This window comes from Oenanthe melanoleuca, chromosome 1, assembly GCF_029582105.1.
Source record: "Oenanthe melanoleuca isolate GR-GAL-2019-014 chromosome 1, OMel1.0, whole genome shotgun sequence".
Lineage (NCBI taxonomy): Eukaryota > Metazoa > Chordata > Aves > Passeriformes > Muscicapidae > Oenanthe > Oenanthe melanoleuca.
Window position 1 is genome coordinate 24,541,257 of NC_079333.1, and position 18,683 is coordinate 24,559,939.

At 46.2% G+C, this 18,683-nt stretch overlaps 2 protein-coding genes across 4 annotated transcripts; both read right to left on the reverse strand.

Annotated features, from left to right (window-relative positions):
• Nucleotides 1-128: 128 nt before the first annotated feature.
• On the reverse strand, nt 129-11,705 carry POPDC2 (popeye domain containing 2). 3 transcript variants are annotated; one of them, XM_056494219.1, is made up of 4 exons: nt 10,812-11,705; nt 8,041-8,149; nt 4,414-4,786; nt 129-865 (listed from the first exon to the last, which is right to left on the reverse strand). In XM_056494219.1, exons 1-4 carry the CDS (start codon nt 11,354-11,356, stop codon nt 783-785), a joined length of 1,110 nt encoding a protein of 369 aa, XP_056350194.1. In that variant the 5' UTR covers nt 11,357-11,705; the 3' UTR covers nt 129-782. The 3 variants fall into 3 exon arrangements, with proteins under 3 accessions (XP_056350194.1, XP_056350180.1, XP_056350189.1); XM_056494214.1 differs by having other exon boundaries at nt 777-865; nt 4,276-4,786; nt 10,812-11,645; XM_056494205.1 differs by having other exon boundaries at nt 773-4,786; nt 10,812-11,645.
• A 3,595-nt stretch (nt 11,706-15,300) lies between these two features.
• On the reverse strand, nt 15,301-18,016 carry LOC130254620 (cytochrome c oxidase copper chaperone). The gene is made up of 3 exons (XM_056494336.1): nt 17,661-18,016; nt 15,904-16,012; nt 15,301-15,508 (listed from the first exon to the last, which is right to left on the reverse strand). The coding sequence occupies exons 1-2, from the start codon at nt 17,777-17,779 to the stop codon at nt 15,928-15,930; spliced, it is 204 nt and encodes a 67-aa protein (XP_056350311.1). The 5' UTR covers nt 17,780-18,016; the 3' UTR covers nt 15,301-15,508; nt 15,904-15,927.
• Nucleotides 18,017-18,683: the final 667 nt, after the last annotated feature.

Genomic DNA, 18,683 nt, shown 5'->3' on the forward strand with positions numbered 1-18,683 from the left:
AGACATATCCCATTGCAGCTGGACTTGGAAGAGGCCCTCCATATCTACACCATTTTCATTAAGGCATTGTCCTTCCTACCAATGGCTGCTGTCTCTACAGATGTTTTGTATCCATTCCTTTTTTCATTTAGAAGTTGTGCTTGTCATAAATGAGAAATCCTAACTCCTGGAAAATTAATTTCTGGTCTTACTAGAGTGGATGCCCAGTGATATGCATATCATCAAACTCTCCATTGCAAGTCCTTTACCAAAGCTGTCAACTGGCCTATTTCCCCTTGCCCTATCCACTCTATGCCTTGAGATCACTTTAAGTGATCTCCCTCTTCAAATCCTCCCTCCCTCCCTCCCTCCCTCTCTCTCTCCCTCCCTCCCTCCCTCCCTCCCTCCCTCCAGCTGTTTTCTCCCTCTTCAAATTCTCAAACACCAGAATTTTCATCTCTGACTTTAATGGGAATCATTGAATCAAAGGGAACACAGAGTCTGCAGGCAGGCTGGTATTGCTTGCAGGATATTGGTGCACTTTGGTGACAGAGTTTCTGACAACCTCAGAGAGGCAGGACTAGAAAACAAACTGTGGAAGCACACTGGGGAAGGCAGCTCTGGTGAACAGCTATGGCATAGGAGGTGATGGAGTGTCACACTGCAGTCTTAAGCATGTGCTTCATGTGTTCCTGAGTGTAGATATCTGCTGGCAGACGTCTCTGCATGTGTCTCTGGTCAAAAACCTGTGTAAGCATCTGCTCCCTGGGAAGGGCTTCGGGATCAAAACAGCCTGTTGTTCCCTAGAGTTCGGGGGTCTGAGTGGGAGCCAGAGGGGCTCGTCCTTTGCAGAGAGGGTGAGAACTCTGGAGATGGTTTTCAGAGGCTGCAGAAGGAATGCAGTAGAGGAGGAAGGAAAAGGGGGCCAGGCAAGAAAGGGGTGGGGGGGAGGGGTGAGGAGAGAGAGAGAAAGAGATCGCACCATTACTATCATACTTTCAGGCTTTTCCAAGACACAAACCTCATGGAGCCCACCATTACCTGTTCTTCTCCCCTCCCCTCCTAAATTGGCATGCAAAACTATGTAATTCTTCAACAACTGTTAAATCAGGAAACAGGATTATGCACCCACTCCAAGACGGCAAAAACAAAGCCTTCCAAAGTGCCTTCTGTGTTATTGGTTAAACAAAGCCCATAGCTCCTTCTCCTTTGCTGTCAAAGCAGGTACAAAACATTAACTACTAATTTAGATACCAAGTTGCAGACCATCAAGCATCCATCTACCCATCTCATGCGCCAAAGAGAAAGGCAGCCCCAAGATATAACTGTAAAAAACCAAGATGCAACAGCTACATATCCTGCAAACACTTGAAATCAACATACTAGAACAAATGCAATACAAACAGGAGAAAAAGCAGGTTGGTCTTAGTTGTTTACATTTCCATGCAAGGAATGTTTATTTCCTCTGGAGCTATACAGCAGTACACAGTTAAAGCAAGTACTGAACAGAACCTTTGAACCTGCCTCCTTCAAACAGGCAGCATCCTCCTTATAGAAAGAATGTGCTCATCAGTGGGATATCACAGTCCATCTTACTCATAAGCAGACTAGAAATGCTTTCAAGGAACTAGACAAGATGAATAGTAGGCCAATATATCTTCCATTAATATTTTCTGGGGTATGACTTTTGTAGCATTTTAGGCATTCAAGAATAGCCCTCCTGAACTGTAGTGTTACAAGGTGGCTGTTGTAGTGACAGAAAAGGAAAAGGAACATGACCCACAGAAGCACTTCAGCATGGGGAATTTAGAGAACTGTAAGGTGATTACCCACATTGAAAATTACTGGGGAAGGAGATGAGAGCACAGAAGAGGGGAAAGCCCCAGAGAAGCTCCGACCTCAGGGACTTACCTTGAACAATGACAATGCAGGGGGTTTCCCTGTTTATTACAGATGTAGGAAAAAGTTATGAAAGTTTACCTGAGCCACGGCAGACCTGCTCAGATTATTTGCTGAGCTGTGACAAGTGCTTGTATGGAGCCTGCAACCCCTCTGTATCACTAGTTTTTGTGGTGAGGTACTCAAATCACGGTGGAATACTGTCCAGATGTTACAACTGCTGTTGTGCCACTGGGATGTGATATGGGATGTGCTGGGATGTGATGTGGTTAGGACACACAAGTGCCAGATAGGGTAACAGAGAACCATTTGAGCACACTAAACAGAGTTTTTGATTCCTAGTCTAATTACCTTAAAAATTAAAATATCACACTGTCTATTGTCTCCAGACTGATAGACAAGGAAGATCATCTTCCTTTCCCACCTCAAATGCAAGCCTCTAAACATCTGGGTTTTTATTGTAGGTTTCTGCTGCGAATAAAAGCAGTCCTTGACACTGTCTCAGTCACAACATCTAGAAAGACAAAAGCTTCCAGCTCACAACAGGACTGTGTGAAAGAAGGAATAACTTTTTGCTGTGTAGCAAAGTTTTGCCCAACACACACAGACACACACACACCTCCTGTGCGTATGTTCACAGTATTGCCTTACTGCCAAAAATGGGTGTAATTAAAAAAAAAATTTTAACTTGATCAAGTAGGATAATTCTACCAGTGATAGTAGAATATTTATCCTCCTTCTGAGAAGGCAAAATAGAATCAAAGCACAGGCAAAGTGACTTTGCCATGTTCCCAACTCTACTTGCATTCATTGTGGTTGCATGTTTTCACAGACACTCCGACAGCTAGGAGGATGGATGCCTCATAAGTGATTCAGTGTTCCTGCCTCTCCAAGTAAGGACTGAAAATGCTGCAAATTCATCTCTCCAGCAGGCTGACCAGCAAAACCAGGGGCTTCACATTCCTAGGACAAATGTGTATTTATTTTTTTTTTCTCTCTGTGCCTCCTTAAAAAAGAAAACAACAACAACCAACTACACAAAACCAAACAACCTCAGCAACAAAACCCTAATCAAAACTCTTGCTAACTCTTCATCTGATTTAGCCAAAACCTGGCTTTCCCTGGCCACTTTTTTACATCCCAGATAATATGAAGAATATTGCAGACTTGTCAAGGCTCATGCCAGGAGCCAATGCTCCCTGCCACTGAGTCCACAGCACAGGCAGAAGTAGATCCAAGCAGGCACAGAGAAGATCAGGGTGCAATGCTGCTCAGTGTTCAAGGCTGCCTGATGGAAGGCAGCCGCCCCAGCTGCAGCCCAGCCTTGCAACTTCCTCCCTGCTGTGCAGACCCAGCTGAGATACATGCAGGGGTCACTTCTAGGACAGAAATCCAAATCCCAAGCTTGGTGCTTGGCAGCTGTATTATTGTGGGTGGCAGTGGGAATGCACATTTTGGGGTCTTCAGCTGGTGTGCAGCAGCTGGCATGCAGTGGCTAGCTAAAAGTAGCTCAGGGTGGAATTTCTCTCTTGGCCACTAGGATTTGAATCTCAAGTACAAGCCACTCTCCCATCTATTTCTGTTTGCCTGCACTATTCCTCTGCCTCAACAATCACCAGGCACAAGAATGTTTTTCCCTTGTGGAGTAAGGAGCTGGCATTTTGGAAGATAGCATCTCATTCCCACTCACTGGAAAGCAGAGTTTGGTGTATCTTAAAACAAAGTTTACCCTGCCAGTCCACCCCGGGTGACTGAAGGCAAGACTCATAGCACCCACGGCAGACTTTTCAACACCTTACTGATCTGGCAGAGATGAATCTCGGCAGAAACAAGGAGGGCAGATCAAATGCTCTGATGTGGTGGACAGAGAGAGGAAGGACTCTCACGTCGCCCTGCCCAGACTGAGCACTTGCAGGATGTATAGCAACTCCTTGCTACCAAACTGCTATAAACTCTGGAGATGTTTCTAGTCCTGTTGGCATCTCCAGGGATGTGTGCTCTCTCACCTGCAGAGCTCTTGCTCAGCTCACTACTGGAGTATCTCCTGGCATAGCTCTACCTCATGGTCTCTGTGACCACTTGTGTATCACCTGCCCGCCCGGACATCATTTCAGTGTTTCTGCCTCTCTTCAGGGATGGGGAGAGAACTGGGCAGGGAAGAGCTTTCTATGGCCAGGTTACTGGCTTTTATACCCCACAGTACAGCTAGTGACTGGAGTCAAGCCTCTGCCCTGCTGCATTTCCTTAAGAAAACCACAAAGCTTGAGTCCACCTTCTGGTACTCCTTGGGGCAGCAGGCCAGGAACCACTGCAGAGGTGCAAACCCATGGCAAATGGAGGCCATTGCTCTGTCCAGGCAGATGCATCACGGCAGATGCTCTGCAAGTGGGTACTTACACAAGGGTCCCACACAGGGTGAGGTATGCCCATGCCAGGAGTGCCTTCACTTCATATACTCCCCTTCGCTCACATAGTCCATAAAAGACCCCGGCAACTCAGCAAAATCTTCCAAGACAAGACTGGTGGAGTCCTCACCCAGCAGGTCACTGTCAGGTTGGGAAGCCTGGGGGCGCAGAGCCAGTGGTGGTGGTGGTGGTGGCGGCTGCTGCAGTGGTGGCTCAGACATGCTGGCCTGACCAGAGCCAGGCAGCAGCTCCTCACAGTCCCCTGACTTCCCCTCAGAGGAGGCTGGCCCAAGGACATGGTAGAGGCTGGGCAAGCGGATGTCGAAGCGAAGGCCAAACTTGGCAAAGAGCTTCTCATTGAGGGAGTAGAGCTTCTCTGAGATGTCATAGCCCAGATGGGAGGAAAAGAGCCAGGCAATGTAGTGGTCCTTCCTCAGGAGGAGATACAGCTTCTTCCTCGGCCAGGTGATGTAACTGCAATCAGTCTCAGCTGTCAGCGTGACCTGTGGGGCAGGGAACAAGTGGAGTAAGTCCCACTGCCTGGGTGGAGGTCACCCATCTTGGAGGCATGTGCTTCATGTGCTCCAGGGAGTACCCTCAGACCCTTTGAATCCTATTCTCCTTGGAGATGGTAGGGCTGGAGAGCCAGATTGTCCTGGCTGAATGACGATAAATCCTTACCTGCTGCTGTTTTCTCTCCCTAAGGAGTCAAACCCATTTTCCTACACAATTAGTAGCATGTTCTCATTTAACCCAGCCACATGCTATCTTGCTTTCAGATAATGGTCCCTATTGATATCTGAGGGATATAGCTGAAAGGAATAGGGCAGCAAAGACACCGCTATCCCTCCACAAAAATTCTACAGCGGGAGATTTTTTTTTTTCCCAGTCAATCTGAGTTGCTAGCAAGTAGCCTTGGGGGAAGCTGCTGACCCATTCTGCTGCTGCATTTCACAGCCCCAAAAGCCCTGCTCAAAGAAGGTCCTGAGTGTTGGAAGGGACACCTGAAAAGCTTGCCTAGGGATTCTGTGTCTGAGGGACATCCTGTCTCAGCAGTTCTGATGGACTCTGTAGGCCTGAATGGCCTTAAAGGAGATTGTGCAGCACAGCTCAGGAAGAGAGGAAATAAAAAGGTTTTATTGTGTTCATGTATATGTAGAAAACTCATGAGGATTTATTGGACTGCTTTTAGAGAATATTTCATTTTCTTTCTGTTTTTGCCAGTGTAAAGAGAGACCTTTACCTCTATGTGTACGACAAGAACAATTTCAATCAAAAACATTACATAGGATGTAAGTGTATACTATAATAAATAATAATAATAATAAAGACAAGAAATGCAGGAAGGGTCAAACTGCCCTGGGCCAAAGAACATCTGAGTGTAACGGAGACACTGGCATGTGAACAAGTGCCGGAGCCAAAAATATCCTGGGGGCTCCCTTTCACTCTGTGCCCAGGGGTCTCCTTGGTCAGCCACCATGGCAGAGGGCCACTGGGAAGCTGAACATAGCTTGGCTGCATGTGTGTGTCCTTGGGTTTGATATTTAATGCCATTGCCCTGCAAACAGCTGTCTGATGAAAGAAATATAGGAGACAAAACCTGAGAACTTTCCCAGGCCAAGCAAGCAAAAAAAAAGGGTCACAGAGAAATTGGAATGACTGGAATCTCATTTTCCTAACCAATTTCTGGCAGTGATCAAAAGTGATCCCTTCATGTGAGGGACTGAGATGCAATAAGCAAACCTTCCACCAATCCAAGACAGCAAGACAGATTTCCCACTTGAATCCCCCCTGACATCAAGTGCTCTGGCATCAGGAAGAGCCTGTAATTCAGCCTTCTGGGAGAAAGTACCAGCCCTGAAACCAAACTCCTTCAGGCGCTAGGACCCAAGAGTCCTGTGGGAAGCAGACAGCCAAAGCAGAAAGCTCAAGGAAACCAGCTATTCTTATAGACTAAGTCATGCTTCTACCATTTTTCAGTGGGCTCAGAATTGAAATTGTTCAATCCAGAGAGCCATGGGGCAAGAAAAACCTTCCACGCCCTCCTTCAGCAAAGACTCAGAGTCCAACATGCACTTTTTAAACCAAATTATTGGGTTGCTAGGAATAAGGTTGAGATAAGTAGTTTTATTAACTACTCAAGTGAGAGGGACTAGTGGGTTAAACAGCTGCCAAAAGCAGCACATCACTAAGCACATCACACAGTTAAGCATGGCCACCAAGAGTATGGTCCTTCAAGGTACATGGACTGGTCAAGTCACACCTGATGATGGCTGGTCTCACACAGCTGCTACTTCTTCATGCTCCTCCCTAAGCACACGTGGGGTTTAGGCATTCCCAGCATATGGCCTTCCCTACCTAGGGCTCTACCCTCCCCATCCTGATGCCAGGCACAGCTGACCTTACTGACTAGCCCTGTCTTGCAGAGCAGGAGAGGTGCCAGAGCATGGTGCTGCAGGGCTGGTGCAGCCTGGCACCAGCCTATTCCCAATCCATCTCACGCACCACAGATAAAGACCCTCAGGAGGTCTGGGAGCATTCAGTTTATGGAAATCAGCTCAGAAAATGCTGTGGATGTCTTTGCAGGTTACATTCCTGCAGTCAGCCATTGCAGTCAGCCATTTCCCTGCCTGTAGCACTGGGCAACCATCACCATCTCTGCTCAATTCTTGGGCAAATACAGCCCAGGAGCTAACAGCAGTCTGCTGCCAGATTGAAGACCTATGCAAAACACGAGATACCACCAGCCCTAGCACAGCCATGCTGTTGCCTTTTCTACTTCATTACCTTGTTCCAATATCCCTGTTTCTGCTCACAATCTGTAGCCCTATGCCACAGTCACACAGGCATCTGTCTCTTGTAGCCATAATCACTGGTGATGGCACTGTCATCAGGAGCAATCACCATGACCCTTTCCACATAAGCCAATTTCAGATCCTATGAAAGCAGATTTGGAGAGCTGCCCTGGTTTAACCAAGTCTGCTTGTGGCTATCCTCATGAGAAAGCATCATTCCCTCACAACGGTCACACAGTCCCAAGGGATTAGCAAAATCCCTCCTCATATGCCCTGACATAATCAGGATTGACATCCTGACAGGTATCAGGCCATACTAGCGTGTGTATTAAATACAGAGGGATGTAGGGTTAAGAAATCTTCTCCAGAAGGAAAGCCAAAGAAACACTGGGATGTTGACAGTAAGGCCAAAATCCTTTCAGTTACTGCAAATGAGAATTGGTCTGGCTTCTCAGCAGGGGATCCTTCTGCTCAGAAAGAACCATATTTGGGTATGAATCATCCTTTCTGCTTCTCCACCCAAAACACATGACCATCAGAAACTTCTGTGAGGAGCAGGATGTTTATGGATTAGCATCACTGCTGCATATTGACACGGCTGCCATCCTGATGCTGGGACAATGCACCGTGCTAGCAGCATGCAGGGCAAATGAATCAGTACAGCTACTAGAGAACAGCATAAGGGAAGAGAGCCAGCAATCTGACACCTTGATTCCCTGACAAACTGGAAGGAGCACCATGTTCCACCCTCCTTGCTATCAGCAGATAGCAGGAGCATGCCCTGAGGTCTTCAGAACAAGGTAGAAAAAAAGGTTAAATCAGCTGATCACACAATCCTATGCTGGCTAAACCACCAGGAAGGGAAGTATTCCTGGTGAGCTTTGAATGGCATAATGAGGCCTCTCTACCGCCTTCTCAGCCACGCAGTAAAGCACCAAGGAGCAAAGTTGAGTTGGGGTTACCTGGAAAATTCCTTCCTCAGAGGGTCGCAGTGACTCCCATTCTGGAGAGTCCAGGAACTGGTATGGAAAGATGTAATGAAGGAATTGTCCATCCTGGCACACTCGGATCCTGTAGAGGACAGGTGAAGCAGACAGGTTTAGGTCACAAAACAGATGTCACACAAACCTGATAGCTCAAACAGTGTGTCCCACCAGGGAGGAAAGAAATACTTGTCTCACATATCTCGTACCTTCTTGGGACAGCTGCAGGTGCTTTAGTGATGAGGCTATCCCTCCTTTCTCTGTGGGAAACTATTTACTGCCACTTCCCCATACTCCACCTGTTTTCTGTTTCTTGCTACAAGGACAGCCTGCACAGGTGCAATGCTTGCAACACAGGACTTCTCAGCCCACAGGACTGCTGCTGTTTTCTAGGTACTTCTAAGCCAAGCTGTGGCTCTTTGTACTTGTATCCTCCTCCTGTCTCCAGGATTGCACAAGGGCATACCTAGTCTTGGTACTGGAAGTTATTACACTCAGGATCCCCCAAAATCCTCCTGCCCATGATTACTCACAGATCACCCTGAGAGCTCATAGTTGGCTGCACATTACCGTTCACTTTCTCTTGGCCTTCTAAGTATCTTTTTCGCCTATTTTTGCTACAATTGCCTGCCAGGGTCAAGGTCAAGTGTGCAGTCAGCTCTGCTGTGGGCATGGAGAAGAAGGCCTGAAGTGAGGACAATGCCAGGGCCCTCTGGTGTTCTATTCACAGCAGTGCATCACCAGACTTGGGGCCTCTTGCTTTCCTGTCACCACATAACCCTGTTGTATGATGCACAAAGGCAATTCTTGCCTTCAGGAGTTACCTTTGACTTCTAATGAGCTGGCAGTGCTGCCTGGAAGGGTCAGGGATTGTAACGCACATTTCCTGATGCAGGCATATTCTGCATTTCCAAGGCCCCACTTGCTCAGTTTAAGAGCAAGCACCATCACAGCAATGATCTGCTGGGTCAGCAAGGACCTCACAAGACCATAGAGTGGTTACTAGGAAATATAAATCCATTCCCATCTCTATGGAGCATCTTCTATCAGCCAAGATGCATACTTCCCATTGCAAAAGAGAGCCCAACAACTAGTCACTGTCTGTTACAGCACTTTCATGCTCACAGAGTAGCATCACATTATCCAAACCAAAAGGCTGGGAGAGGGCACGGGGTTGACCAGTATGGAGACCAAAGGCATTTCCAGCTAAAGAATGCAGCCCCTGTTCTGTTTCCTAGTCAACCCCGTGCCCTCTCCCAGCCTTTTGGTCACTCCCACCCTAATTCCCTGTTGGTCCTCTGTTTTGAACCTTCCCTTGTAGTACCCCCATGTTACCTAATAATTGGTCCCTGGTGCTTTTCCTCGCCTCGCCTATCCCATGTACTTTAGCCTGGACCCTCTGAGCCTCTGGGCCTTTGTTCCCCGAATGCTGGACAATGCTGAGCGGTGGCTCAGCATAAAAATGGCTCAGATAAAAATCTTTGTATAACCCTGCAAAGGCCTTTCCTGCTGATTTCACCCCAAGCAACACCTTAGATGCAACAGACCAGGAAACAGAACAGGGGCTACATTCTTTAGCTGGGAATTCCTTTGATCTCCATAGGGAAGCGCTACTGGAAACATACATACCAAATATCCCTCCAGTGCTTTGCCATTCAACATCCTGGTGGACCCCAAGTGCTCTTAACACATCTTAGAAAAGGGGCCAACACCAAAACAAAGGAAGATCAGCCATTCTTCTTCACACACGCCATCACCAGAGAGGATTGGCCACTGCAGTAAAACAGGAGCCCTAGGTGATGCTTTGTATCCCCAAAGGAAAAACCTTGTGAGATACACCTCCTGCAGCTCAGCACTGCTCCGATTTAGAGATCTTCCTTTCCCATTCTTATGTAACATTAGTGCCAACTTCCTGGCAGCAGACTGAAAGCAAACACTATATTGCTATTTGTATGCATCTGGATTTTGCAAATCATTAAGTGGATATGCTGCTAAAGGCATGCCACAGGATCTCAGGTGAACAAATGTCACTACTTGGTCAGCAGAGTTAATTCAGTTAGATCTTCAGTGCGACTGTCTAGAGGTCCCTGAGGTTCTCCTTGGTGGTACAGAAGAAGGAATATTACAAATGATTGACAGCACAGGGAAAGAAGGGCACCTGATTAGGCAGGATCCACCACATGAGAATACTCACTCTTTTGACGAAATGATGCTCAAAGTGAAAAATGTCTAAGCCCTGAGGGTTGGCGTGTTGGGAATAGGAACTTCCCCCTGAACACTGCTGGCCAGGGAGAGCAGGGGAACTGAGGCCTCAGCACACAGCTTTTCACATCACAATGGTGTGCCTGGTACTCCCAGAGACCATAGGTGTAGACACACTCCTCTCTTGCCTTGAAAAGCACATGGTCACAGCCAATCTACTCTCATCAGAAATAAGATCAATTCAAAATGATGGACAAAGGGGTAAGTATTCATCAAAAGTATCACAGGTAAGGCTGAGCTGGCCACTTTGTTGCCTGCAGCTTGAGTCTACAAACCATTCCCTGAAATACTCTTAAGAAAGAAAAACAAAACAAAACTAATGCCTCAAAAACCAAATTTCCCCCTTCCCCAGCAAACCCTGGCATATCTCAGATCTTTTTCAGAGGAAGGAAATAATCCTCACCCGAGTTTCTACAGAGGGTGATAACACAACAGTAAGCCACAGCAATTTGCTGTCAGATTTTGTTCAGAAATGGGGGAGCCCTTACCTGCCAGACAGCAGCAATGAGAGGCGGTCAATGGGCGTCTTGCCCTCCACTGCATAATTCTGTTCTCTGACTAGTGACTGGACTGGCTCTTCACAGCACTTCACAATCTCTTTGTACACTTCCAGGGGCACCTGCAAGGGCAGGTACATGGTCTTGTAGAGGAGGTCAAACTCTTCTGGGATGGTGTTTCTACGGAGGCGGTAAGCCAGGTGAGCCAGCTGAAGCAAGCAGGCGAAGACCAGCAGCATGTTCCAAATGAAGATATCCAGCCCACAAGCTTTTAGCCAGCCCCACAGAGCATAGCAGAAGTAACCTGGGGCCAGGAGGCCAAAGATATAGAGGGACCCAAAGATCCCATTTCCCCCCATGTAACCCAGGAGGACAATGCAGCTGGCCAGCTGGTAGGCTGCTTCCTCCATAGTCTCCTTCCAGGCATCACACACCGGAGGCTGGAGAACAGCCTGGTCCCAAGAGGATCTGTTTGTGCTCATCCTTCCCCACTCCCCACCCTCCTTAGCTGTCCTGCACTCAAAATGAATTGTCATACACAAAGGGTGCTGCAGAGGCCGGAAACCAGAGCTGCTGGGTAGCTGTTCCTCCTCCTCCTCCTCTTGAGCACTGTCTGGTCCCACAGCAGTGCTTCAGAGCAACATGCTAAAAGAGTGCTGCCAAATGTTTTTGCACCCAAAAAATTCCAAAAGCGTTCACCTCTCCTCTGTAGCTCACAATGCGTCGGCTGGCCCCCTTCTTAGCCACAACAGTGAGAAAAGAAGGTGGCAAACCTGGGACTAAAAGAGCTCAGTCAAAAAAAGAGTCGAGGTCATTAGCTGGAAAACTCACAGACAGGATAGAGATCTCCTTGCACTGCCTGTCTCGCCTGCGCTGCAGCAAATGGAATAGCAACAGTGAAAGAGCAGCAGAGGGAGCTGGTGTTGAGTGTGGAATGTGTATCTCTTGGCAGTGGAACAGAGAGAGACCCCAAATGGATAACCATGTTTGGAATTGAAATCCAAGGAGCAAAAGCAGTGAGGAGAACGGAGAGCAAGCATGCACCCGCTACTTAACTCAGGCAGCCAGATAAGCCCAGCGCAGCAAGAGGAGGGGAAAGGAAAAGGGAAAACAACCAGCTTATCGTGGCGAGCTCCAGTCACACATCGGGCTCTCCACCGCTCTGCACTCCTGCAAGAGAGTGACTTTCACCCAGCACAAAAAAGAAAAAAGGTCACCCCCTTTTCCCACTGCGACTGGTAACTGAAGCAGGGACTTAGCAAAATAGGAAAGGCTGGCTCTCAATTAATACTCTCCAGGTCCATTACACCAGGGAGCTCACTTTTGTGGGGTGTTTTAGATCAAGGGGCACAAAGAAAAGCTTTGCAAAGCCAGAGAACTGTGAATGCAAGGGCAAGCCTCTGGCACCCAGTTTCATCTGTCATGAAGATGAGACTATTCCTGCCAAAAGCTTTGTGAGCGTAGAACACTTGAAAGCACATTTTGTGGAGAAATCCTAGTTGAGGGATTACAGGCTCTGCTGGGAAGCACCCTTGAGAAATATCATCTCACATTCTCATTTTTTTTAGTAGCTGTTTAGAACCTGCCCCAGACCTTCATTTAGCCCAAAGAGGACAGCCAACACTTCCCACTTGGGTAACCCGGGACATAGGCACAAGAGGGAGCCTTTGAAGTCAGTCCGCCATGGTCAGCTACACAAAACATGCATAAATGCAATTCCTCCCCTGCTTCAAGTGACACATGATCAGCTGCACAGGCAGGATCTGCCCCACTGCCAGGATGCAGTTACATTTCAGGCATTGATGCAACCCATGTGGTCTCCCAACTCAGGATGAAGTCAGCCTGCATGGGTTAGTCAGGTAGAGATAGGGTTTCAAGGGCGGTCATGTTTCAGGCCAAGCTTGCAGCTGCCCTGCCTAACACATTTCCATTGGCAGCATTCAGTTAAAGACACACTAATCGCCTATCCCAGCTAATAGTGCTCTGGAATAACACTGTCTCCTGGGCAGGGCTGCAGCAATGTTTTACGGCAACCTTAAAGAATTCATCGTGGTCTTGGCCAGTACAATCTTATTTCTGCAATGATGAGGCCACATGCAATACAGAGCTACGGCGCTTCTAAGAGCCATCCTGGCACGTTAACATGTGGGAAGGAAAGAAGACAAATTAAGTTTTGCACAAGGTGAGTACAGTCCATTCACAATGGCGCCTTCTGTTAAGAGGAAAGTGAAACAGGGAACCTGGTCTTCAGAGGCCCCTTAACGAAGTAAAGAAATAAGTCTTAGCTACTGAAGTAGAAAAACACTCATTTGCAACAGTTATGGGGAAATAAAGAACTTTCTTTCGACTTTTGCTGCAAAGCAGGAGAGATGGTCTTATAGCTAAAGCACCACAATAAAAATCTTGGGATCCAGATTCTGTTCTTCATACCATTGCCATGTATTTGCTATATGATCCCGACAACAACTTGTCTATCTTTAGGCCTCTGCAAAAAATCCGTAAAGAGCCTTCTTCTGAAGACGGGCTGACATCCAATAAAATGGGGAGTTGGGATATCAAGATTGTGAACACTTAGGAGAAAGATAGTTTACATTAGATCTGTGAGACAAAACTGAACTGTTATGAGTAGAAATGTAAAACTATGTTAGAGGAAGCATCCCAAGAAGCACCACTTCAATTTCTCCTACTTCGTCATACTACCAAAACCCTTTTGTAGGAGCAGCAAAGAAAGTGGGGAAAAAAGGAAGTTAATAATATAATTCTTCATTTAGATAAATTCCTGAGTAAAAAATAAACTGGAACACAGTGTTAATGACTGAGTAGGATAAAAAAGGCCTTCATGTGACATATTCCAGAAGATAAACAGTGGTGTTGCAGTGATGCTGAAGCCAGTACCATGGGTGAGGATGACCTGTTTTGATTTCTCTCTGAAAGGCAGACAGGAAGCTTTCAACCCACAGCAATAACACTACAAAGCTCTCATTAGAAACTATACAACTTTTCTGCTGGGTCCCAATGTGACACTGGAGAGAGAATGATATAGAAGTGTAAAAGATAGATTTCGGAGCATACACTAGAGATTAACTTCATGTTTTCAGACTCAAATTTCTAAAAGGAAGATTTATAAAGTGGTTGAACCACCAAGACAAAATCTTCCTTTCTCCCTTTACAGTACCATGGCCATACAGATCATCTTCACAGCACTTTCAGTTTTCTACCCAGCAAAAATAAAAAAAAAAACTCTTATTACCAAAGAGACATTTTATTTTCATGCCTTACTTTGGATTAGAGTAAGTACCCTTCATCCAGGGATGCTAGCTCATCCAAGACAAGTGTTAAAAGCTGATACTGATTCAATGGGAAAGGGACATACTAAAGTTGAAAATTATTTGGAATGAAGATGGCAAGTTCATAGAAAACACCTGAGCAGCATTAAGATCCTTCTCTGGACGTAAACACAAGCATTACTAAAAAATGTGCTTGTGAAGAAGAAAAATAGACATGTCAAGCTTTTCAGCACTGAAACAGATAGTGTGGAAACAGGAACTTCACCGATTTCCCCAACCAATAGCACTTAATATTTAGCTGCATGTGCTGATGCAATGCAGTTAGAGCCTGCACTATGTTTGGCAAATAAATCCTCTGTCCTTGACAGTCACACGACACACAGATTATCAGTCCCAAATCTCACAGTGATAACATCTTCAGGAAAGTCAGCTCACCACAGGAGGAGTAAAATTAGGATTGCACAAATACATAGTAGGAAGCCAGAAAAGCCCCACCTGTAACAAACCAGAAACTGCATCTAATGTTTCTCTAGATTGTAAGAAGGATCAAAGGCAACAACTACCCTCCCACTACCATCTCATACAAGTGAAAAAAGGAGCCAGAAAACAAAACCCCATGTGTGCATAGCACAAGACCAACACAACAAAAACTCAGTACAAAAAAAAGCTTTACTTTCAGGCAAGCAACCTGCACACAAAACTCACTTGCAGTGACAGGAACAATCCTCTTCTCCCTTTCCCTTGAACTACTGTCTCAAGTGAATTTGAGATGGGAAGTACCTGATTTTTCATTATAAAGAATGAAGCTTAGGTAACAGTATTCAAAAACCATCAAAAGAATTTGAAGACAGGAAAATCAAATACAGTTTTGACTCTAAGGAAGTTAATTTAGTAAGATTGCATTCGCCTTTGTACAAACATAGTTACAGCTACTGTCAAGAATAGCACTACAAGCTTCACCACGAGTGCTGAAAGCTGGAAGAGTGCAATTCTACTAACAATTCACAATTTGCATGAGTGGGAAAACCCACTGAAGTCCTCTCTGTCCAACCACACCACCACAGTAATTAGTTTTCCTATATTAATAATTATGCATGTTTTTCTCATTCTCTCATTCCTGCAGCACACTGTTTTCAGTAAGGAGAGCACTGTCATTTCTTTACTTAAAAAGAAACAGAGGTCAGGAACATTGGTCATTTTCAGGCTTTTATTAAGAGGAAAAATATATTTTCTATAGCAGTGGTCAAGAGCAAACAGTGGAAAAGCTACAGATGTGATGCATACTCTATCATTAAAGACTCTTTATAAATAGAACTTTTGTTTATATTTGTTCTTTGAAGTAACTTGCAGAAATAATTTATTTTGCAGCTTTCCAGAACACAGTCACACCAAAGACATCACCTAGAAGAGAAAGGAAACACAGCTTCACAAAACATGGATTTCCACTGGATATTGAGCAACAGTTCAACAATAAACAAAAAAAACCCATCCGACACCCACAAAAACCAACTCTCATGTGCCCTAGCACCAGAAATCTAAACTGAGCTTTGGATCTCTTAGAAGGCAATAGAGGTGGCGCCATTCTCTACTGCTGAAGGGTGACTCACAGAGGCTGTGTACTGTCAAGGACTTCACCACCCTCACAGGACAGCAACGTTGGCTGTACTGTCAATGAGGACTGCTGTGCCTTCTCTCGTAGGGGCAACACCATCATGAACAGTACTATGGGCCTTCCAATGATACCAGCTGATGTGCCAGGGCACTTCAGAGGCAGAGGTCATGAAGGCTGTACTCACCCCACTTAGTCCTGCTCATCTCACTCATATCTTGAAGCCCAGAGCTCTCATACACTCTTTGTGAGCTTCAATTAGGTGCCCACAATTTTCTTCTCCCTTCTCAATAATGCTGCAAAGCAAAACAAAAAGATTTCCAGGGTTCAGCAATAAAATGTTCACTTAGTTTTAGTCAAAGAAACAGAACTGACAACTTGGGGAAAATTAAAAATCCTTATTAGGATCCAGAGGCTTTTTTTTTTTGTTTGGGGCTTGTTCTTTTTTTTTTTTTTTTTTTTTTTTTTTGGGGGGGGGGGGCGGGGCAGGTTTTAGTTTAGGGTTTTTTTTTTTGTTTGTTTTTTGGGGTTTTTTGTTTGTTTGTTCTGTTTTGGGGTTTTTTTGGTTGGTTGGTTGGTTTTGGTTTTTTGCCTATCCTGTCCAGGTTAGTGCTGTTTTGGACAGTATGAAACTATCCCAAAAAGTTACCCAAGTCTAGAGCTGCACACCCAGAACTCTGACAACAGGCATAACACAAGTGCCTATCAACAGGACAGGGTCTATTCTGGGCAAGTCTGGATGGGGATTTGTTATACAACACAAGACTGTCACATTATCAAGTAAGCTAAGCTTGCCAGTTTCAAATTATTCAATAGGGAAGCAACAAAATTTCTAGTAAATTTCAGTAAATGATATTTTAGTCCAACTTCAGTCACAATTTAAGGACCCTAACACAAAAAGCAAAACAAAACACCTGTCCAGCTACTCTTGACAAAGTTATTCACCATATACAGTAACTTTTGATGTTACTCATCCATCCAAGAGCCTCTCATTGTTGGCATATCATGTATACCACAAAAGCAGTTCAGACCTGCTTTTTGAATGAATGATGGAGCTGTTCAGTTTTCTTCCCAGGTTTTATTACAATGAGCATAGACATGTCCGCTGGCTGCCCAGGGCAACTCCATCTGACCAGTACCATCCATCCCACCACCCTTTTCTTAGGGGGCCCTGGATTCACCTTCACTCTACTATGTAATTAGACATGCTCCCCTAAATTTAGCAAAAACAGTATTCAGTATTATGTCACCTACCAAATACCATCTATATCACCAGCAAAGTAAAAAAAAAGACAACTTGGTAATCAGATTAAAGTTTTTTAAACTTAAAATACTCAAAACTTTAAATTTTTTTTTAAATTTTAAGAACTCAAAGAGAAAGAAAATTCATTTTGAGGGTGCACTTCATACTATTTTATAGGTCTTATGATCATGACTAAGCCTCTAATTACCAATGCAGCTACAGAGGTCACTGTCGAATTCTGAAATTCTCTGGGAAATGTCATCCTCTGAGACTCAAAGAAACAGAGCATTTTGCTTTATTTAAAACAGAATGTAATTTACACTCAGGAGAACAATAAGGAAGTTATCACGTGCCGGTACGCGTTGCTTCAATCAACAATAGTGAAGATTTACACGCAGCGTTAAAAGCTGATCTTTGAAACCTGACTTAAACACAGGCTATGAGGTTTTAATCTCTTCATTTCTAAATTATTCTTTTAAGTCAGTTTCCTTCTCCACACTCTCCCTCCTCCTTCGGATATTCCTGCATCCCCCGTCAGGGGTGGGGAGAGCTCCCAAAATGCCCGGCGCACGCAGGCAGGAGCACAAACTCCTGGAAGGGAGGAGAAGACAGGCCGGGAGGGCAGGGCGCACACACTGGCGTCAGGGAGAACGCCCGGGCGCGGAGGGGCCGCCGAGGGGAGCTCGGGGCCGGGTCCCTACCAGGCGTCCCGCGCCTTCTTGGTCTCGGGGCAGGCGCAGCAGGGCTTCAGCGGTTTCTTCTCCTCCCGCGCCTCCCCCGAGCCCTTGCCGTCGCAGCTGGCGGCGGCCACCGAGGACATGGCGGGCAGTTCCCGACACCCTTAGCCCGCAGAGAGAACAGGCCGGCAGTGGCCGTGGGAGGGCGGTTGGTTCCGGGAGAGCTCGCCGGCTCCTTCCCGGCCCGCGGCCTGCTGGGAGGGGTACGTGCGGGCCTCCTCCCGCCGGTTCCCCCGCCTCTTCCGGGCCGTCACCCCAAGGTGAGGGTGGGCGCTTCTACACAGTGGCGGGGAGGAAGTGACATTTTCTAGGGACACTTCGTACTGAAGGGGCCAGAAGGGGGAGGAGGGAGCGGGCAGTGGGGAGGAGACATGGCGTCGTCAGGCGAGAGCAGCTGTCACTCGCTGCAGTCAGCAAGAGCAGCAAGTGACGCCCTCGGCTCTGCTAGCGTCGGGCTCCACGCTGAAAGTTGTGGCCAGCCACCTAAACGTCTTTCTTCCTACTCAGCCAGTGGGGAAAACAGAGGATCAGTTCTTTGTGGGGGTGGATACAGCACAGTTTCCATCACTGGGAACTTCAGTGTTGCAGTTTCATTGCAGCGGCCCAGCCAGGCTGGCCCTTGGCATTGCTGCAAAAGGATGTGCTCTGATGCTTGATCTTCTATGCTTTCAATCCTAAACAGCAAGAAGGGATATTTAGTTTGTGAAACAGCGAGCAACTAGCAAGCTCCAACTGCTGTCCATACTTGACATGCTTCAGTGATCTCAGACCTGGGGGGAGAGTAGCAAGTCTTGGAAAGAAGGATGTGTACTGATACTGGACACAAAGAATGCAAAATTTACAGGCTACAAGGACATCTGGCAGAACTCCCAAGATAAGGAAGAAAGTAATAAAACTAACTCAGCAATTGTGTTAAAACAGGTCCAACTGGGTATAAGTTAATTCAGGTAAGGGGAGATGGTGACCACCAACTCATGTACCACTGAT